The 22,113-nt window shown below is 36.3% G+C and overlaps 1 protein-coding gene across 6 annotated transcripts in view; it reads right to left on the bottom strand.

The window, feature by feature from the left end:
- The window catches only part of ARHGAP24 (Rho GTPase activating protein 24), a 735,186-nt gene that overhangs the window by 24,347 nt on the left and 688,726 nt on the right, over window positions 1-22,113 (bottom strand). For all 6 annotated transcript variants that reach the window (XM_072755700.1, XM_072755701.1, XM_072755702.1 and 3 more), the window contains 2 exons: window positions 3,345-3,477; window positions 2-75 (listed from right to left, as the gene is read on the bottom strand). In XM_072755700.1, coding sequence (XP_072611801.1) covers window positions 2-75; window positions 3,345-3,477 — 207 coding nt within the window. The remainder of the gene's footprint in view (window position 1; window positions 76-3,344; window positions 3,478-22,113) is intronic.

Consider the following 22,113-nt stretch of genomic DNA (forward strand, 5'->3'; position numbering starts at 1 on the left):
CCTGCAAATATACTTTAGAAGGTTGTAATTGACCACTGGCAAACTCTTCACCTGCTTTGCTAATTCCTTAACACCCTGAGTAAAAAGAAATAGAGAACAAATGTTATCTAAGTGTTGCTCTTGGAATTAAAGCAAATAAAAAATCGGTATACAGGTTTTTTTTCCATTAGTTTCACATAACATCAGTGAAGAATCCTGTCCTGAAACCTTGCCACTATTACAGAGGGCATTTCACAAATATTTTCAAAGATTTTAAAAAGTATTTCAAATATTTCCATAAGTACTATTCGTGGAAAAACAGATGTAAGGGAAGCCTTTTTAACATTTTTAGTGCTTGCTAACAGTTGATGAAAAGGGAGGATAGCCTCATTTATAATAAGGTTATTTGGGGGAAAAAAAGTAGCCTTAATGTAGTGAAGGTCTTTTCCGTTTCTGGCATGCTCAAAACAGACAAACACATGTCTACTGACAAACAGGTCTCTCAGGATGGGCCATGTCTAGGATACACTGGGTGGGATGGAGAATGAAAAGCCTGCTCTTCATGGACATTTTGCAAAGGGATTAATTGCTTGGGTTCTTCTCCTTGTAGACCTTCTAAAATGTAAATGGTCCCAGAAAAACTAATAGATAATGTAATTAAATTTGATTTGTTCTTCTTTCTGAAAAAGGCCAGATGGTAAATATTGCAAGCTTTCTGAGACATATGGTCTCTGTCTCAACTACTCAACTCTCCTGTTGTGGTACAAAAGCAGCCACAGACAATATTACATAACAAAGTAAAACTTCATTTTAAAAATAGGCAGCAATTTCAACAAGAGTGCCAAGAAAATCCAGTGGAGGAAACAATAGTCTTTCCAACAAATGGTTCTGAGACAACTGGATAGCCATATGCCACAGGATGAAGTTGGACCTTTCCTCATATCATAAACCAAAATGAACTCAAAATGTATCTGAAAACTTAAATGTAAGAGCTAAAGTCACAAGAGTCTTAGAAGAAAATATGGGAATAAATCCTGGTGAACTTGGTTAAAGACTTCTTAGATATGACATTAAGAGCATGAGTGACAAAAGAAAAATAGGTAAATTGGATTCACTGCAATTAAAAACTTTTGTGTTTTAAAGGACACCATCCAAAAACTGAAGAGACTTGGAGCACCTGGGTGGTTCAGTTGTTGAGTGTCTGATTCTTGATTTTGGCTCAAGTCATGGTCTCAGAGTCATGGGATCGAGTCCAGCATTGGGTTTTGCACTCAGCAAGAGGTCTGCTAAAAATTCTCTTTCCCCTTCTCTCTGCCCCTCCCCCGCACGTGCACATGTGAGCAAGCTCTCTCTCACTATGAGCCAATAAGTACATGGAAAAATGCTTAACATCATTAACCATCAGGTAAATGCAACTCATGCTCAATGAGATTTCACTTCACATATATTACAATGCCTGTGGTAAAAAACAGAGATAAAAAGTGTTGGCAAAAATGTGCAGAAGTTGGAATCTGCACACATGGCTGGTGGGAATTTAAAATGACAGAACCTCTTTAGAAAACACAGAGTTACATATGGCTCAGCAATTCTGCCTCCTAGGTATATACTCAGGAGAAATGCAGATATATGTCCATGCCAAACTTTGCTCATGGATATTCACAGCAGCATTAGTAATAATAGCCAAACAATGGAAACAAGGCACAGGTGCTACAACTGATAAATGGATGGATGGATGGATGGATGGATGGATGGATAAATAAATAAATAAATAAGTAAATAAATGCCATGAAATACTGGTATATGTGGAATAGTGTGAATAAACTTAAAAAACAGTGAAAGAAGCCAGTCACAGAAGACAATGTAATGAATGATTCCATTTATATGACACAGCCAAAATAGGCAAGTCTATAGATCCAGAAAGTAGATTAGTAGCTTCCAGGAGCTGGGAAAGAGTAGGTGGGCCTGGGATATAAGTATGGGATTGGCTATAAGATGATGAAAATGTGCTGAATATTCTAAAATTAGATTTTGGGAGTGGTTGCACAAATCTTGAGAATACAGTTGACCCTTGAGCAATGTGGGGGCTCGGGATGCCAATCCCTCCCCCAACTTGAAAATCCATGAATAACTTTTGTCTCCCTCAAAACTTAGTTACTAATAGCCTATCGTTGACTGGAAACCTTACTGATAACATAAACAGTTGATTAACAAATATTTTGTGTGTTTAATGCATTCTTTGCTGTACTCTTAGAAAAAGGTAAGCTAGAGAAAAGAAAATATTAAGAAAATCATAGACAATAGCCAAACTGTGGATGGAGCCTCAGCGTCCATCGAAAGATGAATGGATAAAGAAGATGTGGTTTATGTATACAATGGAGTATTACTCAGCCATTAGAAATGACAAATACCCACCATTTGCTTCAACGTGGATGGAACTGGAGGGTATTATGCTGAGTGAAGTAAGTCAATCGGAGAAGGACAAACATTATATGTTCTCATTCATTTGGGGAATATAAATAATAGTGAAAGGGAATATAAGGGAAGGGAGAAGAAGTGTGTGGGAAATATCAGAAAAGGAGACAGAACATAAAGACTCCTAACTCTGGGAAACGAACTAGGGGTGGTGGAAGGGGAGGAGGGCAGGGGGTGGGGGTGAATGGGTGACGGGCACTGAAGGGGGCACTTGACGGGATGAGCACTGGGTGTTATTCTGTATGTTGGCAAATTGAACACCAATAAAAAATAAATTTATTATAAAAAAAATAAAAAAATTTTAAAAATTTTAAAAATTAAAAAAAGAAAGAAAATCATAGGGAAGAAAAAATACATTTATAGTACCATATTGCAAAAAATCTATGTGTAAGTGAATCCATGTAGTTCAAATCCATGTTGTTTATGGGTCAACTATATACTAGAATGCACTCAATGTATACTTTAAATAGGTGATTATATAGTATATGAATTATATCTCAATAAAGCTGTTTTTTTGGTAGATAAGATTTGGTAGGAGGTAATTTAGGTAATTTAGAGGGGAACACAATGAAAAAGAGAATATGAAATAAGGCATTCACTTTGCTCATGGAATGTTTGGCCTAATGCAGCACATAATCGTTTAGAGGAACAAAGTAGGCAAGGAGTGCTCATTTCATTTATTGACCTGCATTTTTCTTTTTGATTAGTAGGGGATCAAAAATGGGACCTGAGTTGTGTGTGTAATATCTAAGTGTGCATAATGTCAATAAATACAATAGTGGAAAACAATCCAAGAATGAGACAAAAGGAAATTTACAAGTTAAAAACTAAGAACAATGACAAAAAAAACAAATGAAGGCTTTTTTTTTTTAGAAATAGATGCATCCACTTACAGCTTCTTCTTCTTTGCTGAGCAGTTTGGCACAGGACAAAAAATCTTCATACTTTGCATAAGGAATGACCGGTTCTGGGAGTTCTCGGAGATAGAGTTTAAGAAGTGACGCCACTGTGTGTACATCTGTGTTGCTGTGGAGATAGAAGTGTGAAGATATTCTTCAGAGTAAATTTTATATTATCCTGTTTAGCTTTTCATTGAAAACACGTTTAAGAGTCAGAATTCTATACGAACTGGCAATTAAATCAGTAAATTCAGCTTTTAAGAGGCACATACTTTCATTCTGCCTTTGAAATGTTACTACAGGTAGAGAAGAAAGGGATCTCGAAGGACTCTGGGAAGTTTCAGTGTGGTTTGAAATATTCAGAAGTTCAAGCACTTTTCTTTTGTCTGTACTTGATGTTAGGCAAAAGTGGTAACTTTGGAGAACAATGCCAAGATACCAGACTTTAGATGAAATATAATACAATTTACAAAAAATACGGAATCCACCTATGCGTGCATGCATGTATTCAATATCACAATTAATCAGTTCTGAATCCTAGCTTCATTTCTTATCCTTTAGAAGACATTGGTGATTGGTTACAGATATCAGAAACTTTGTACATGTTATAACTTTTTAAGCAGAACTGATTTTGAAGATGATTCTCAGCATGATTTCTCATCTAATATTCTAACATAGTTGGGAATCCTTAGAGTCTTCTAGAAAGAGAAGGAATGTACTACAAAAATAAACAATGAAAATACACCTGTCTTTTGTATAATGTGCAAAATTTATTTTTATTCCCTATTGACAACCAGAGTGACAGGATAATTTCTTCAAATATTAATTTACATTTTGTGCTCTCTATCTCTATGTTAATTCATGAAGATGGCTCACAGTAAAGACTACAAGAAGTGAATTTTGTTTGTTTGTTTGCTTTATTTATTTATTTATTTATTTATTTATTTATTTATTTATTATTTTGGGTGAGGAGGATAGAAGTGTGGCAAGGAGGAATTGGTGTGCAGGGAGTGAAAGGCCAGTTGACCCTGAGAAGTGGAAGAGTGGTGGTGGACAAGGTCAGGGATACTGCAGGTATTGAGAATGAATATCCCACTGTGCTGCATATCTCCAGGGAGGTAGACCTTGAGAGATACAATATAGCTGAATTTTCTGCCTCAGTGAATAGTCTCTTGCCCCAAGGGTGATATGGAAGCAGTGTTGACATCACAAATCTATTCAGGCTGGGACAATGGGCATCTTAGTTCTCAATTTTGGACTTAGGTTGATTTCATCAGCTATTTCCCACATGCCTACACCATATTGAACTATAGAAAACACAGTGGCTAGGAACCCAAATGGTTAAAAAAGATTATTGCAGCTTGCTTGTAATTTATAATCTAGTGGGACAAGGAATATTAAGTAGATAATAACACACATATTGCAAAGTATGGTGAGTGGTAATAAGACAAAGTGTTGGATGATACCTAATAACAAGAGAGAACAATTAGGGGTTGGAGGGCTTCTCTTAGGAAATGATGCACAGGCCAAGGTCTGAAGAGGTGTAATAATTAACGGAGTGAGAGCAGAAGCACAAAAGAAGGCATTCCTGATTAAAGCAAGGCAGGTAAACAGAGCCCAAAGTGGGAGGGAACATCCTGTCCTTAAGGAGGCAACAAAAAGCTAACGGAGAGCCAACTTCAGAGTGGGACTGGATGAGGTTTGCCTGTGGCAGCATTCTCAAGAGCCTGGGACTCCACCCTCCTCCAAATTAGGGCAAAGGCTGAGCTTTTTCATTTCCATGTCAGTCAGTCAGAGCAGATGTTTTGTCAACCATTTTACAGATGTTAAAATGAGGGAGGTGATCTAATAGGGCCTGTCTTAAATTAATTTTGTTCTTTCATAATTATATTTATTCTTTTTTTCTTACAATTCTGAATTGATAGGCAGTATAGAAGTCAACTCAGAAGCTAGTAAAGAAAATAAAAATCACATCTCTGGGACACCTCAAAAACTGTGCCTGAACTCATTAATTCCTCAAATTGCTTTCTTTCTTTCTTTCTTTCTTTCTTTCTTTCTTTTTTAAAGATTTTATTTATTTATTCATGAAAGACACACAGAGAGAGGCAGAGAAACAGGCAGAGAGAGAAGCAGGCTGCATGTAGGGAGCCCGATGTGGGACTCGATCTTGGGACTCCAGGATCACACCCTGGGCAGAAGGCAGGGGCTCAACCGTTGAGCCACCCAGACGTCCCCTCAAATTACTTTCTACAAAAAAATTTTAAACTGATAGGTCTATCATAGTGTCAATATGTAAGACTAGTTTTTGTTTTGTTTTGTGTTTTGGAAAAAAACACTGTATTTTATGCATATCAAAGCCCTTCTGTTTCCCTGGCTAGGTAGTGAAGCACCTGACCTTTGAAGGTACAATCATCAGCACTGACAAAACCACAACCCATAACTATGTTGGTTGTGTTGTCTTCAAAGACAATGACCATTGTGTTAGAATTATAGTCAGGTATGGAGAATAATATAAAAATAAAATATAAAATAAGTATAACTTCAAAACATGGAGTGTTGTCTACAATTTGTATGACCATATAGACAGAATATATAAACATATTTGTGAAAGAAGTGTAATAAATAAATGGAGCAATAATGAGAAATGAGAAATAAGAAATTCAATGAAAAATCTGTTCTAGTGTTTCAATGACTGAAGTTCATCACATTGACTCCCCCTCACCACACTGTTTTTAAGGTAACTTGCTTGCTACACATATTTTGCTAACGAAGTTAAGGGGTGTGCTGAGGACGTGTGAACACTAGATGGCACCATTGCAAAGTTAGAGTAGTCAGAGGGTTCCAACGTTGTGAAGGGTGAAAAGGCTGCAGACTCATTTTTCATCCACCAGCAATTTTCTTAGCACCAGAGCTGCAGCAATGTTCCAAGAATAGAAATATTTGAGCTATGAATCAAGGTAAGAGACGTGGATGGTATGATGATTTTATTCCTTTCCTAAAGTGATACTTTACATTAACTTTCTAGCATTATAGTACACACCCATACATGGTTAGTTATATAGAAACGATGAAAAAAACGACCAAATACTTTTCTGTGTTTTTTTTTTTCCAAATAACAAAGGCTAGTAAATTTTTACTTAGAGGCTAAAACTTAAAAAAATATACTACTCTCTTTCTGGGGCTTTATTAAACTTAGGTTATTTGGTAGAAATAGAAACACCTACATTTTCCTGGCATTCTCATTTTTGGCTCTGTCCTTTTCCACTAAATGGAAGAAAACAATTACTTCTGGGAAGACCCCAGCATGTGTGCCAGTTCTTATTCACCTTAAGGCGCTCACAGTCCATCTGCCCTTCTTGCCAGAATGCCACCCTCTACAACGGGAAGTCTGGTGCTTGTCTGAAAAATTTCTTCGTATCCACTGTACAAAATGGGAGCCATCTGCATCACACTGTCCAGCCTATTTCTCACTGAAAACCCATGACTTTGACTAATTAATATTTGCTTACTATGGACAGCCAGATAAATACTAATATTGTATGGTAATTGCCCAATGTGCCTAGGAGTATGTGCCATCTTTGTCTCAGAGAAATATATTGTCAGTCTTTACCAAAGTGAAATGATAGGGTGCCTGGGTGGCTCAGTTAGTTGAGTGTCTGACTCTTGATCTCAGCTCTGGTCTTGATCTCAGGGTCATGAGTTCAAGCTCTGCATTGGGCTCCACATCGGGTATAGAGCCTACTTAAAAAAAAAAAAAGGTGAAATGACTGCATTGTGGCAAGTCAGTATACAATGGAGAATGAATGAATGAATGAATGAATGAATAAAATAGCAGCAGCAGCACACCTCTATGTATCTCACTCTCTTGTCAGGCCCTCACAACAGTCCAGTGAGCAGGTCCTGTTACTAACCCTATTTTGGGTACTTGAACAAGAAACCAACCACCCTGGTATGAAATTCTGGTTAATCACTAAGACATGAGTGGCTTTAAAGTCATGCTTTTTGGGTAGAAATTCAAGACTACTTGCAAATGTATAATCAATACACAAACCTCAGGTCTCTTTCACTCATCTGGTGGTAGAACCTGTTTTCAGAAATTAAAATAAATAATCATGCACATTCTAACCAGTGATGGCAAAGAGGGAGAGACAGGCCCCGGATCCTGAGTAAAGGAGCCAGCAGAGCAGGAGACACTCTGTATCATGTGTTAATTGATCAGCAAATAGGTTTTGTTTTCTTCTTATATTGCAATTGGACTTTACTTCTGAGTCCTGCTTCCTCACGTATAGTCTTTTCATGAGCCTTTCGATGATCGACCTAATTTTATAATCTCACATGTGTGTCTTTGGTCATTCTGGAATCCTTCTATCAAAAACAGTTCTGGAATACTTATGATGGGCTTGGCTTTATGCCACATGCTGGGTGAAACAGAAATGAACAACATAGGTCTTTTTGTCCCCCTTGGGTTTATCTCTAATCACCATCAATACTCTTCCATACCATACCAATACCTCATTTATTCTACTCCTTAACACTTACTGTAAATTCTGCTATTAAGTCCCTGTCAGATGTGAGATCTTAAGAATGTGCTTTAGAGTTCCTGGAAATTGCCTGTCCTACTTATAAACTATGTATAATATAGGCCTCTCACTGATCTGAACAGGGATAAAGAAGTCTGACAACAATCCTTCCTTGTTCATCTGCTATCTCCACCCCCTCTTTCCCTGATAAACAGACTCTCATACATGGATCAGTGCAAATGCCTCAGTAATTACAAGTGTAGTAATAACACAGAGGCAAAAACCTTGAAACTTTTAAACCTCAGAATTAGAAATGGGATTTTTTTTTTTTTTTTTTACTCTGGATGCTATGTACAGAACACAATATAATCTGTTGATTTCACTAAAGAGAATGAATTTCCAATGCACCCACACTGGAAATTATTAAGGATATTGTGAACTTATTTGCAACACACACACACACACACACACACACACACAAACACACACAGAGTAAGATGACCTAAGCTTCATTTGAAATTAAGAAAAAAGTCATATCCATCAAACTCTAGGGAGAACATAGATGACACTTAGGATATTCAGCCACACTACCATGATGCAGACTACTGTCAAATTTTCTCAAATAACATGTTGTTCTTTACACCCAATTCAAAGGCACAGAAAAGCAAATCTGAAGGTAGTACATAGTTCCAAACTAAACTACATGTTTGCAAGAAAAGTCTGGTTCTGTTCAAACTTATTTTTCTTATGTATCTGTCAAAACTGGTACACTTTGAACTGCCACTTGAATCTGGTTCTGTGTTGTTATGTGTTACCACTGGATTATACACAACAAGAAGACAGTTTTACCTGTCTGGACTACACTGAATTAGTTCTTGTGCCAAATGAAGCTCTTAGTTTAAAGGTAATGAAGGCAGACAACTGCATGATGATATCTACTATCACCTGAGTTGTGCCCCCTCTCTCATTCACATGTTGAAGCTCTAACCTCTGATGTGATGGTATTGGGAGATGGAACCTTTGGGAGAGATAATTGGGGTTAGAAGAGCTCATGAGGATAGGACCCTGGTTTGATGAGACTGGTGCCCTTATAAGAAAAGACACTAGAGGGCTTGCTCCCCAGCCCCTTGCTCCCTTGTATATGCAAGGAGAAAAGGTTGTGTGAGCATAGGGTGAGAAGCCAAAGAGAGCCCTTATCAGAACCTGACCAAGCTGGCACCCTGATCTCAGACATCCAGGCTCCAGAGCTGTGAGAAAATAAGTTTTTGTTGGTTAAACCACCCAGTCTGTGGTATTTTGTCATGGCAGCCTGAGGTGACTAATATAAACTCCCAAATCTGTATCTCATGAGCTTACCTATAAAACCATGAATTAGTATTGTTAAAGTACTAGGTAATGAAATGTTAGCAGAAACTTAGAAATGTGCTTTCAGATAATGTGGATTTATGGAAATATTGTCAGATCAATGTGATAGAGGAAAAAAGTGATCTTGGTTGCACACTAGAGTCTCATGAAAATTTTTTCAAAATGCCAATGATTGGGTCCTATATATTCTGATATCATTGGTAGGGGCAGTGAGATTTTTAAAAAGCTCCTCAGATGATTCTCATGGTTGAGAAACATAAGTACAAAATATGTAAGCTCAATTATCACTTTTCTATGATAACTACAAAGTATACCTCTTTACATCAGACCTTTCCTTTTTAAAGTCTATCTATCTATCTATCTATCTATCTATCTATCTATCTATCTATCTATTTATGAGAGACACAGAGAGACAGAGGCACACACACACACACACACACACAGAGGCAGAGACATAGGCAGAGAGAGAAGCAGGCTCCATGCAGGGAGCCCGATGTGGGACTCGATCCCAGCATTCCAGGATCATGCCCTGGGCCAAATGAAGGCAGGCGCTCAACCACTGAGCCACCCAGGCATCCCTATACCAGACCTTTCCATTGAATTTGTAATGTTCTGTACATATTTTGAACTCCATGTAAGCAAAGCTGGATAACAAGAAAAAACCTTGCAATAAAATTATTCCTCCTTTGCCATTTTCTCAACCATGGATGGCATCACCATTCACACAAATAAACAAGAAACCCAAGAAGTCAGCTTAAGTTTTGCTTTTCCTGAGACCCTAAATCTTAACAGTGGTTAGTGATTCTCAGACTGAGCTGCACATTGGAATCCCCTGGAAAGTTTTTAAAAATATTCATGACTGGATCCCATAAATTGTCATGTAAAACCTGCTCAAATGAAGTTCAAATCACTCACCTCCATTAATGTAATATAATGCTCACTGGTTTTTATGTTGCAAGTCTGTCTTCCTATATTCAGTTTCCTGAACATACACATATAAATGGTAATTGTTAGGAACAAATAAACATAAATGACAAGTAAATGCCTTGTCATATAGCTTTTGAATATTAGATTTGAGTGAAAGGGCAAATGTATAAGCATATGTAGATAAATATACATCACAAAGAAACAGTATACTTACTTTATAAAGTAGTCATTAGAGTTGTCATCCTTTAGTTAGTTTGAGCTAGAGAACATTGATTCACTTTATAAATAGCTAATATGTCGAAGTAAGTTAAAGTAAATCCCTACATTAAAGAAAGAAGATAAAATCTGACTTCCTCTGCTATATAGTAACAAGATGAGTCTATTGGAGAGGAAAGGCTAGTGGGATTGAGGCGTTTATAAGGTTTGATGTAGAATAGTCACAAAAGTTTCCTTAAAGCAGTATTAGATCAATATAACTATTTTAATAGGTTACCTTGTACATTTATATGCATACACTTTCAAAAACAATAACAAAAAACTATAACCTTAAATTTCAGATAGCAGGTAAATTCTGGAGGTCCAATGTACAGCATATTGAATATAGTCAACAATGCTATTTTATAAACTTCCAAGCTGCTAAGAGCCTTGATGTTAAAGTTTCCATCACAAAAAAAGAAATTGTAATTATGTGACTTGATAGGGGTGTTAGCTAACACTATGGTGGTAATCATATTGCAATACATAAATGTATCAGACCAACACATCATATACCTTAAACTTATACGATGGTATATGTCAATTATATCCCAATAAAAATAAATAATTTTAAAAGAACCCAAGTGTCATTGTTTACTAAATTAATCAGCATGGCTATTAAAATGAATTAATATGTCCCTCCAACTCTGGTGATTTGGTACCTAAGTACCAATATTATATACAAATTTACCTTCGAAGCAATATTCAAATGCATGTGATTTGTACTATAGATGACACCTTGTACTATAGGTGACACCTTGTACTATAAGTGACATTAATATTGTCCAAACTCTTAACAGCCAAGTTATAAAAATTTTTTCCTATAGAAATTAAAGCTGAAGTCAATGAAGCCACAAAGATTTTTCTTATTAAACTGAGATCCTACTCATATCAATTATGCATATAATTGCTTAGAAAAAGGATTGACCTAAGAAATTATTTGAAAGTCACCAATGATAAAGAGATTAGGGGTTAGGGATAGTCTTTTTACAAACCACAGAGGTTCTATTTTTAGTGTGTGGGTATCTCTACATCCTATACATACGCACATAACACACAGATACTGCATACACATAAATATATATTTTGTTCTTTGGAAATCTAGTCACATATGAAGAAAACTAAGACTTTTCTTGATTGACTGTACATGTTGGACTTTGTTCTCACTAATTAGTGCCAGCAGATCTTCACTGCATTTATATATAATTGTTTCAGTAAAAAGCTCAAGACTTTACAGTTCTACAGAGTATCTATAGTTGCCCTTAGATGAAGTAGACAGTTTGCTTGCTCAGCATTTGTAGTAAATATGAGCATTCTTAATCTAGATTGGTAGTTATGCTGAAGTAATATCTATACATTAGCACTTTCTCTGGCTATTCTATGGAGCATAATTTCCTAAACTCACAAAGTATAAAATAAATGCCACACCGCGTTGGCCCTGACAGGGCCCTGAGCACCTAGGTTCTGCCTTTGTGGGGGGGGGGGGAGGGTATTTGTGGCAGGACCATTGGCCTGCAATAAAGCTCTAGTAAGGTAAAAAAATAAATAAATAAATAAAATAAAATAAAATAAATGCCAAAATGTAATAATGATTAAAAAGATTAGATTATTGCTGACTTAGATGACCTATTTTTAGGTGAGTATAAAGAGACTACTCACAGTAACAGATATAAAGAAAATTCACTTAGAGAAAATATAAAATTATACTAAACAAATAGCACTTACTATTTAATGAATTATGTGACTATATGAGGGAGGTGGGATAAGACATCGCTTGCTCACCTCACATTTCCTCTAGGAATGGCTCATAAATAAAAATAACTGGAAGACATACTTTATATTATCTATTTGGATTTTGTAAGTGGTGAGCTTCCAGTTGTTGCTTAAATGGGATATGCTATTTTTCCCAACATTTGACTCCTGACATACAGAGCCTGAGGCATTCTTTCAGAGAGAGTTTACATGACTCTACCAGTTTCCATGTCTTTACCTTAGTAAATGTATATATCTGAGACTTTATCACATAGCCCTTTCTTGTTTCAATTGTATCAAGGGCTTGAAGTGCTATGGGTTGTAATTTCAGTTTCATATAATCCTCAACATCTTAGCAAATAGCTAATGAACTTGGCTTAGCTACAGTAGAGAAGTTACAGCTGCATTTAGTTACTTCACAATTTTATACTGTTTTGCTTACTTATTTTTCCCTTTACTAAACTCTGCAGAAGGAATTTCAGAAGAAACAAAAAAAAATGTGATCATCAAAATACATTCAACAATTTATTTTCTTCCTGGAGAGATTTCAGAATATGCAACCAGGGATTTCTCAGAAAAGTATTGTTGAGGTTCTGATTCGAGGGGGTATATTTATGCTAAAAATGTATTTTTAAATTTTCTTAATAGCATATAACACCGACATACATACTTCAATCTTTCTATTTTAAAATAAAAAATAAAACAGAGCCAAATATCACAATAATTTTCTAGCTAACAAAGACTAAATAGCAACTATATATATATATATATATATATTGGAGACACAGTAACAACACTGACTTTATTGCATATTGCCCATTTCCTTCCATAACTGCCAAACGTTTGAAGAATTTTGATTATCTGATTCTGGGATAAACAATAAATCATGAAAAATTCTTTTCCAGAAAACTTATTTTTTTCTAGTAAAGTCAGTAAGGTAGAAAACAAAACCTTTGTGTCTTATAAAGGAGCAGATTAAATATAAGCCTGGTTTTACATAGTTGAATCTCTAACTAATAGTGCTAGAAGGAACTTGAAAGGATTTGCTGATATATCCAGATGAGTCTAACTCCCAAACCATCCAAGTCCATGCAAAACTCATTCCTTCTCTGAACACTTCAACAGTCTTTTGTTATAATATAAAAGCATTCTTAACATATAGGCTAAATGACATCATCCCAGTTTATTTTAATGGATACATATATTGAGAGAGAGGACAAAAAGTTTTTAAAAAATCCAACTGCATATTTGTTGTGAGTCTCATATTAAAATCTGTCACACTTTTTGTTGGAAAGGATACTTTGCTCCCACAAACACAGAAATTTATCATATTAGCTCTGTTTTCTACTTGGACCATTTTAGGAGAAGTCAGTGTAAGTGGGAAGTATGGTGCATCCATATTCATGAGAGCATTTCTAGAGTACAAAACAAATAAAGGTACTGGACTTAATTTAGAGCTGTGACCCTTATGAAATTTTAAACCCATTCATGAGATTATGACTCTACATTGACACAGGTGGACATTTTGCTTCAGTGGACAAAAATGATATTCTGACAGAATTTTAGAAGTTGTTTTGAAACATGACAATTTTCAGGCTTCCTAAATTGTAAGCTATGAAAATAAACACAGGGTTTGTCTACTTATTGAGATATTAGAAATACTGGCATCCATTCATTCAATAAATATATTCAAATTGTACTTCTTATATCCATTTATTCAACTAAGGTTTGTTGAGCACCTACAGTGTGTCAGACATTTTTCTAGGTGTTAGGGATAAATAAGGTGATCAAGGTTCATAAAATTCCCCACTTTCTGTAAGCTCATATTCTATATGAGTGCTATTTTATGAATACAAAGTTTTAAATGAATATCCACAGTGACATCCTCATGGGTATGAAGATTTATGCTCTCATGGTATCACAGTTATTTATCTCAAATCCTAAATAGATTCTCCCAGAACATTATTATTGATTCTTCAGCAATTTTCAACCATTTCCTTATAATAAATTATCAGGATAATCAAAGAAATCAAATGTTTTAAAACCACAGGACTTCTAAAGGGCACATATAAATGATTCATAAGCACATAAAAAGATAGTCATTAGGGAAATGCAAATTAAGACAATGCTACCATTTCACACTCACTAGAATGGCTAGAATAAAATATTGGCACACTCATACATTGCCGGTAGAAATGTGAAATGATGCAGCCACTTTGGAAAACAGTTTGGTAATTCCCCAAGTGTTAAACATAGCTATGACAAATCTCCTTCTGGGTATATCCCCAAGAGAAGTGAATATGTATGTCCACACAAAAACTTGTACATGCATGTTCACACATTATTTATAAAAGCCAAAACACGGAAACAACAGAAATATCTGCCAACAGATAGATGGATAAACAAAATGCAGTGTATCCACAATATGAAATTCTATTCCTGAATGAAAAGCAACAAACTACTGATATATGTTACAATATGGACAAACCTCAAGAGCATTATGCTAAGTGAAAGAAACTGGATATAAAAGACCATATATTGAATAATTCCATGTCCAGAAAATGGAAAATCTATAGAGACAGAAAGTGAAATAGTGGTTGTCTAGGGATGAGGGCTGCTGGAAATACCAAAGGCATAAGCGATGTTATTCAGGTGATGACAATGTTCTAAATCGATATGTAGTAATGGTTGCATAACTTGGTAAATTTGCCAAAAATTACTGAATTCTACCCTTGCAGTGTGTCTGTCACATGATATGTAAAATATGACTCAATAAGTTTATTTCAGAAAAACACATCCCTTTAAGGGATGCACTTTCACCAAGCTCAGGCAAGAATATTTACAATCTGGGCAGCCCCGGTGGCCCAGCAGTTTAGTGCCACCTTCAGCCAAGGGCATGATCCTAGAGGCCTGGGATCGAGTCCCACATCAGACTCCCTGCATGGAGCCTGCTTCTCCCTCTGCCTGTGTCTCTGCCTCTCTCTTTCTCTCATGAATAAATGAATAAAATCTTTAAAAAAAAGAATATTTACAATCTGATTTCTAAGACACATGCAAGCATCCATTTTCAGAAAGTAAAACCTTGCAGGAATCTTATTTCTTTAAGTCGGAATTGCCATGGAGATTTCAAGACAGAAATGAAGATATACTAGATTTAAACACTAAAGACAGAGTGTAGCGATAGAGGGAACATTCCTCAGCATCTTAAAAGCCATCTACGAAAAGCCCACAGCAAATATCATTCTCAATGGGGAAACACTGGGAGCCTTTCCCCTAAGATCAGGAACAAGACAGGGATGTCCACCCTCACCACTGCTATTCAACATAGTACTGGAAGTCCTAGCCTCAGCAATCAGACAACAAAAGACATTAAAGGCATTAAAATTGGCAAAGAAGAAGTCAAACTCTCCCTCTTCGCCAATGACATAATACTCTACATAGAAAACCCAAAAGCCTCCACCCCAAGATTGCTAGAACTCATACAGCAATTTGGCAGTGTGGCAGGATACAAAATCAATGCCCAGAAGTCAGTGGCATTTCTATACACTAACAACGAGACTGAAGAAAGAGAAATTAAGGAGTCAATCCCATTTGCAATTGCACCCAAAAGCATAAAATACCTAGGAATAAACCTAACCAAAGAGGTAAAGGATCTATACCCTAAAAACTACAGAACACTAATGAAAGAAATTGAGGAAGACACAAAGAGATGGAAAAATATTCCATCCTCATGGATTGGCAGAATTAATATTGTGAAAATGTCAATGCTACCCAGGGCAATTTACACATTTAATGCAATCCCTACCAAAATACCATGGACTTTCTTCAGAGAGTTGGAACAAATTATCTTAAGATTTGTGTGGAATCAGAAAAGACCCTGAAAAGCCAGGGGAATATTACAAAAGAAAACCAGAGCTGGGGGCATCACAATGCCAGATTTCAGGTTGTACTACAAAGCTGTGATCATCAAGACAGTGTGGTACTGGCACAAAAACAGACACATAGATCAATGGAACAGAATAGAGAATCCAGAAGTGGACCCTCAACTTTATGGTCAACTAATATTCGACAAAGGAGGAAAGACTATCCACTGGAAAAAAGACAGTCTCTTCAATAAATGGTGCTGGGAAAATTGGACATCCACATGCAGAAGAATGAAACACCATACATGAAGATAAACTCTAAATGGTTGAAAGATCTAAATGTGAGACAAGAATCCATCAAAATCCTAGAGGAGAACACAAGCAACACCCTTTATGAACTTGGCCACAGTAACTTCTTGCAAGATACTTCTATGAAGGCAAGAAAAACAAAAGCAAAAATGAACTATTGGGTCTTAAGATAAAAAGTTTCTGCACAGCAAAAGAAACAGTCAACAAAACTAAAAGACAACCTACAGAATGGGAGAAGATATTTGCAAATGACGTATCAGATAAAGGGCTAGTATCCAAGATCTATAAAGAACTTATTAAACTCAACAGCAAAGAAACAAACAATCCAATCATGAAATGGGCAAAGGACATGAACAGAAATCTCACAGAGGAAGACGTAGACGTGGCCAACAAGCACATAAGAAAATGCTCTGCATCACTTGCCATCAGGGAAATACAAATCAAAACCACAATGAGATACCACCTCACACCAGTGAGAATGGGGAAAATTAACAAGACAGAAACAACAAATGTTGAAGAGGATGTGGAAGAAGGGGAACCCTCCTGCACTGTTGGTGGGAATGTGAACTGGTGCAGCCACTCTGGAAAACTGTGTGGACGTTCCTCAAAGAGTTAAAAATAGACCTGCCCTACGACCCAGCAATTGCACTGCTGGGGATTTACCCCAAAGATACTGATGCAATGAAACGCCGGGACACCTGCACCCCGATGTTTCTAGCAGCAATGTCCACAATAGCCAAACTGTGTAAGGAGCCTCGGTGTCCATCGAAAGATGAATGGATAAAGAAGATGTGGTCTATATATACAAGGGAATATTACTCAGCCATTAGAAACGACAAATACCCACCATTTGCTTCCACGTGGATGGAACTAGAGGGTATTATGCTGAGTGAAGTAAGTCAATCGGAGAAGGACAATCATTATATGGTCTCATTCATCTGGGGAATATAAAAAATAGTGAAAGGGAATATAAGGGAAAGGAGAAAAAATGAGTGGGAAATATCAGAGAGGGAGACAGAATATAAGAGACTCCTAACTCTGGGAAACGAACAAGGGGTGGTGGAAAGGGAGGTGGGTGGAGGGTTGGGGTGACTGGGTGACGGGCACTGAGGGGGGCACTTGATTGGATGAGCACTGGGTGTTATGGTATATGTTGGTAAATTCAACTCCAATAAAATAAAAAATAAAAATAAATAAAACAATGAAGAGTTGAGGTTCAAGCATATTATTACTTTTGCTTATCATATAAAATGTTAGAATCATCATTATCATGAACATCATGATACCTATGACAACGGCAATAACTGTGCTAAGTGCCCTCTTCCATTGTATCACTTCTTCTGGTGTTTTTGTTCCATTTTGGTTTATTTATTTGTTCAGTTTGTTTTTTTAATTAAACTTTTTATTTTATTTTAATTCCAGCATAGTTAATATGCATTTTGTTTTATTTTTAAGTGCATTAATACAACAACCCTGTGGGTTAAGCATTATTATTTTCATTTTACACTAGTAAAATGAGTAAATAGGTGGTTTGAGAAGTAACTAGTCCCAGGTTGTTAACTTTGGTAGTAAATGGTGGGGCTGCCTGAACTTTTACTCTTACACTGCATCCTTGCAAATAAGTATATTAACACCAACTGATATGCCAAATACTGGGAAGCTTCTTGCTAATTGACTATTTTTATTTATAACTCAATCTGGTTTCAGTGGAAGTGAGTTCCAAATTTACTCAAAGATAAATTTATTCACACTAATCAGAATGACTAAAATTAGTAAGTCGGGAAATGACAGGTGTTGGCGAGGATGTGGAGAAAGGGGAACCCTCCTACACTGTTGGTGGGAATGCAAACTGGTACAGCCAATGTGGAAAACAGTATGAAAGTTCCTTAAAAAGTTAAAAATAGAACTACTTAGGACCCAGCAATTGTACTAGTAGGCATTTATCCAAGGATACAAAAATAGCAATTCGAAGAGGTACATGCACCCTAATGTTTATAGCAGCAATGTCCACAATAGCGAAAATATGGAACAAGCCCACATGTCCATCAACTGATGAATGGATAAGGGTGCCTGGGTGGCTCAGTCGGTTAAATGTCTGCCTTCAGCTCAGGTCATGGTCTCAGGGTCCTGGAATCAAGTCCTGTTTTGGTTTCCCTGCTCAGTGGTGAGTCTGCTCTTTCCTCTTCTTCTGCCCCTCACCCCCAATCATACTCTCAAATAAAATAAAATTAAATTAAAAGTTAAAAATGTGATATATATATTCCTGTATATATTCCCATATACATATATGTAGGAATATTACTCAACAATCAAAAAGAATGAAATCTTGTCATTTGTAATGACATAGATGGAACTAGAAGATATTATGCTAAGTGAAATACTTAGTCAGAGAAAGACAAATACCATATGATTTCACTGATATGTGGAATTTAAGAAACAAAAGAGAAAAACATAGGGGAAGGGAAGGAAAAATAAAATAAAAGCAGAGAGGGAGGCAGACTATAAGAGATTCTTAACTACAGGGAATAAACTGATTGTTGCTAAAGGGGAAGTTGGGGGTGGGATGGACTAAATGGGTGATGGGTATTAAGGAGGGCACTTGTGATGAGCCCTAGGTGTTATATGCAAGTGATGAATCACTAAATTCTACCCCTGAAACTAAAAATACACTATATGTTAACTAACTTGAATTTAAATAAAATTTTAAAAAGAGAAGAAGTTAAAGAACAAAGATATATTGAAAGGAAAGTGAAACTCATGTCCTTGCCTTCCACTGTACAGGCTTTTTACATACATCACCAAGAGAGTAAGCATAATGAAACATGACAGATTTCTAGCTAACAACCTGTACTCCATAAAATATTTAGTAAATATCCATTCATGTGAAGATTTTCCATATAAAAATATTTTCCTTTAAAGCTCATTAATTTGTCAGACCCTGGTATGTTTACAAATGGGTTTCATGGAACCCTAGTGAGTTACACTCATTGTTCAAATTAGATAAGAAGCCACATGCTCCCGGAAGCGGGCCTGTCAGTGTTGCTGAAGAGTGATCTGAAGTGTAGGCTATTCCGAGTACAATGCCACACAGACAGAACACTATGTAACATCAAAACACACAACAGGAACGTTAGTCCTTTTCTTATTATCTTTCACCTCTTCTGATTATATCAAGTAGGAAGTACCAGTTGGAAATGAGAGCAGTGTTGAAGTGGTACTAATACTTGCCAATCTCTGTTTTTCTCAAATAAACAGAAGGCCCTAGGGCCAGACTTCAGAAAGCAGCTGTATTCAGCTGGCATTTAACATGTCTTGTTGTCATTGCATTTATGATATAGTGACCTTGTAATTTACAATGAGTGGTGCTGGTTTTTCAACGAACAATAATGATATCAAGTTCCTTTTACAACAAGATTGATAAAACAATGAATAAATTTAAAGGAAAATCATGATGGTGCTATGGGAATGACAGAAGTTTGGGATGTACTCTAAGGCAATGGTTATCAAATCTGGTCACACCATCATAATACCTAAGAACTGCATCAAAAAATAGGAAAGTTAAAAGTCACCACAGTTAAATAGTTGTTCAGGTCATTGCAGGGCTGACTCCTCTCCTAGCTTCAGAGAATCATGTCAAGTGCTAAAAACAGGTAACCAGTTTACCATCTACACATTCAGGGTTTGCCTTAGGCAAACTTCTGGGAGTCAGTTCTGTGCTTTTCCAACTCTTCACCTATCCGTATGCCCTGAAGCTACCTACCACTTGCTTTTTTCACTTTCCTCCATCAAATCCTACCCGTGGATCCTTTATTCACACTATGATACAGAGGCTCTGTAACCCTATAGGTTGCTACTGAACTCCTCAGTGTTTGATTTTTCACACGGATCAAAGCATAAAGGAGCAGGGAAGTTCTTTTTAGATTGTTCTAAAATTTCAGGCCCATTTCAGCAGGTAGGAAAGAACATATTTTACACATTAACTGTAGACCTCAGAAAATAAGTTATTTTTCAGAGTAGCTTAAGACCAGCCTAGCTGAGTCGGAACTAACATGCTACTCTTCAACCTCAGTGAGGTTGATTTTTTCTCTCATTTCATATATGAGAAAACTGAGGCACGTCACTTCAAATGAGCATTTCTTCTTGCCCCACACTCCTGTACTCTATAGTGTGGCTGGTATTCTCCAAGTTATGATTTGAGAATCATGCACATAAGAATTACTTGAGGATTTGTTTAAAATTCAGATGCCTACACATCCCCCAACTTTCTAAAATTGCAATGAGAGACAGTGGGGTGTGAGCATCTGAATCCTGAGACACCTTGCTGGGTCATTCTTACACAAACTAATGTTTAAGAATCTCTACTATCTGTCCTGCTCTCCACTTTCAAGTCCACTTTTTATAACTCAGGTCAGTGATATTCAAAGCTATATAGCTACTCAGAAGATAAAAATTGAAATATGTGTCTGGCTTTCCTGCCTTCTAAATTTTAGACTTAAAAAAAATCTCTGTAGAGTTGCAGTTGTTTTGCAATTCTAATTCAGTCACCAAAACAAATAAAAACCAAACAAGATGGTAGAAGAGGAGAAAGAGGGTCAAGGACAAAATGAACAGAGTACATGGGAAGGTGTCAGGGGTAACTCGGACTATCTTACAGGATTCTTGGACAGAATTTGTAAAATCATTGACTTCTACAGCCTTCTGTCCTTGCTCTTATAAGGGTGTTGTGTTGTAAAGTGCATAGTTTTTTTGTTGCTGACAATGAAAACTTTGATGGTGACGCCCACATGGTCATTCTTGACCTTGTCTTCCCAGCAATTCCAAAATGTATCTTCTTTAACAGCTGATGCCACCTGGAGCACTTTGGAAATGAAAGAACATTCCGCTTCTAATTTGATTTTACACATTCTGTATTTCATTTTTATCCCCTCAAAGTGGGGAAATTTAAATAAAAGGTTATGATTTGATTTGTTTTCATTTCTGAGCAGATATAATAAAGAAAAGAATGGCTAGTAACTATTATATCTGTTGTTTTTTACAGTTGACATAAATTGATAAAATACAAATTATTTCCGGTCAATGAAAATGTCCTTTCTCACAGAATTCACTTTGGTCGAGGAGTCTGTGGGAATATGTCATCCAACTGTAGGAACAAAAAGTCATGCACACATGAAAGTCTTAAACCTCAACCTCAGAACTAGGAAAACAGCATGAGATAATTAAAGAACAGAAAGTGCATGGTTTAATAAAAGCTAGTACATGTGCCTACCTCTCTAAATTTAAATAATGTATCTTCCAAATTTCTTCTTCTTAAACGATCTTTTTTTCTCCCATAGGACAACATACTTCTTCTCATTCAAATATGAAATATTATTTTCCAAATGGACCCATAGCTCCAAAAGCACAGGCCAATTTTTGAATATAGATGGTTGTTAGCATAGGACTGTTGTGTACAAAAGATTGAAAATGACAGATGCAGAATTAGATAAAGCAATGCACTGATATGATGATTTATTACATAGTCCTTGAAATTATGTTTGTGAAAGCTACTTAGTGACATGCAAGTTGTTCATGATATAATGTTAAGAACAGGAAAGATGTAAAAACTGTGATTCCAATACTTTGTATATATACATATCTGTATTTAGATATATCTGTATGTTTAAGTTTCTACATGTTTACTTTTTTATACATTACATATAGCAATAGCTTCCTAGGTTATCTACTTTTGAAATACTCCTCCTCCCTTCTTCTATTCTTCTATATTCTAAATTG

The sequence above is a fragment of the Vulpes vulpes genome, chromosome 4 (assembly GCF_048418805.1).
Source record: "Vulpes vulpes isolate BD-2025 chromosome 4, VulVul3, whole genome shotgun sequence".
Classification (NCBI taxonomy): Eukaryota; Metazoa; Chordata; class Mammalia; order Carnivora; family Canidae; genus Vulpes; species Vulpes vulpes.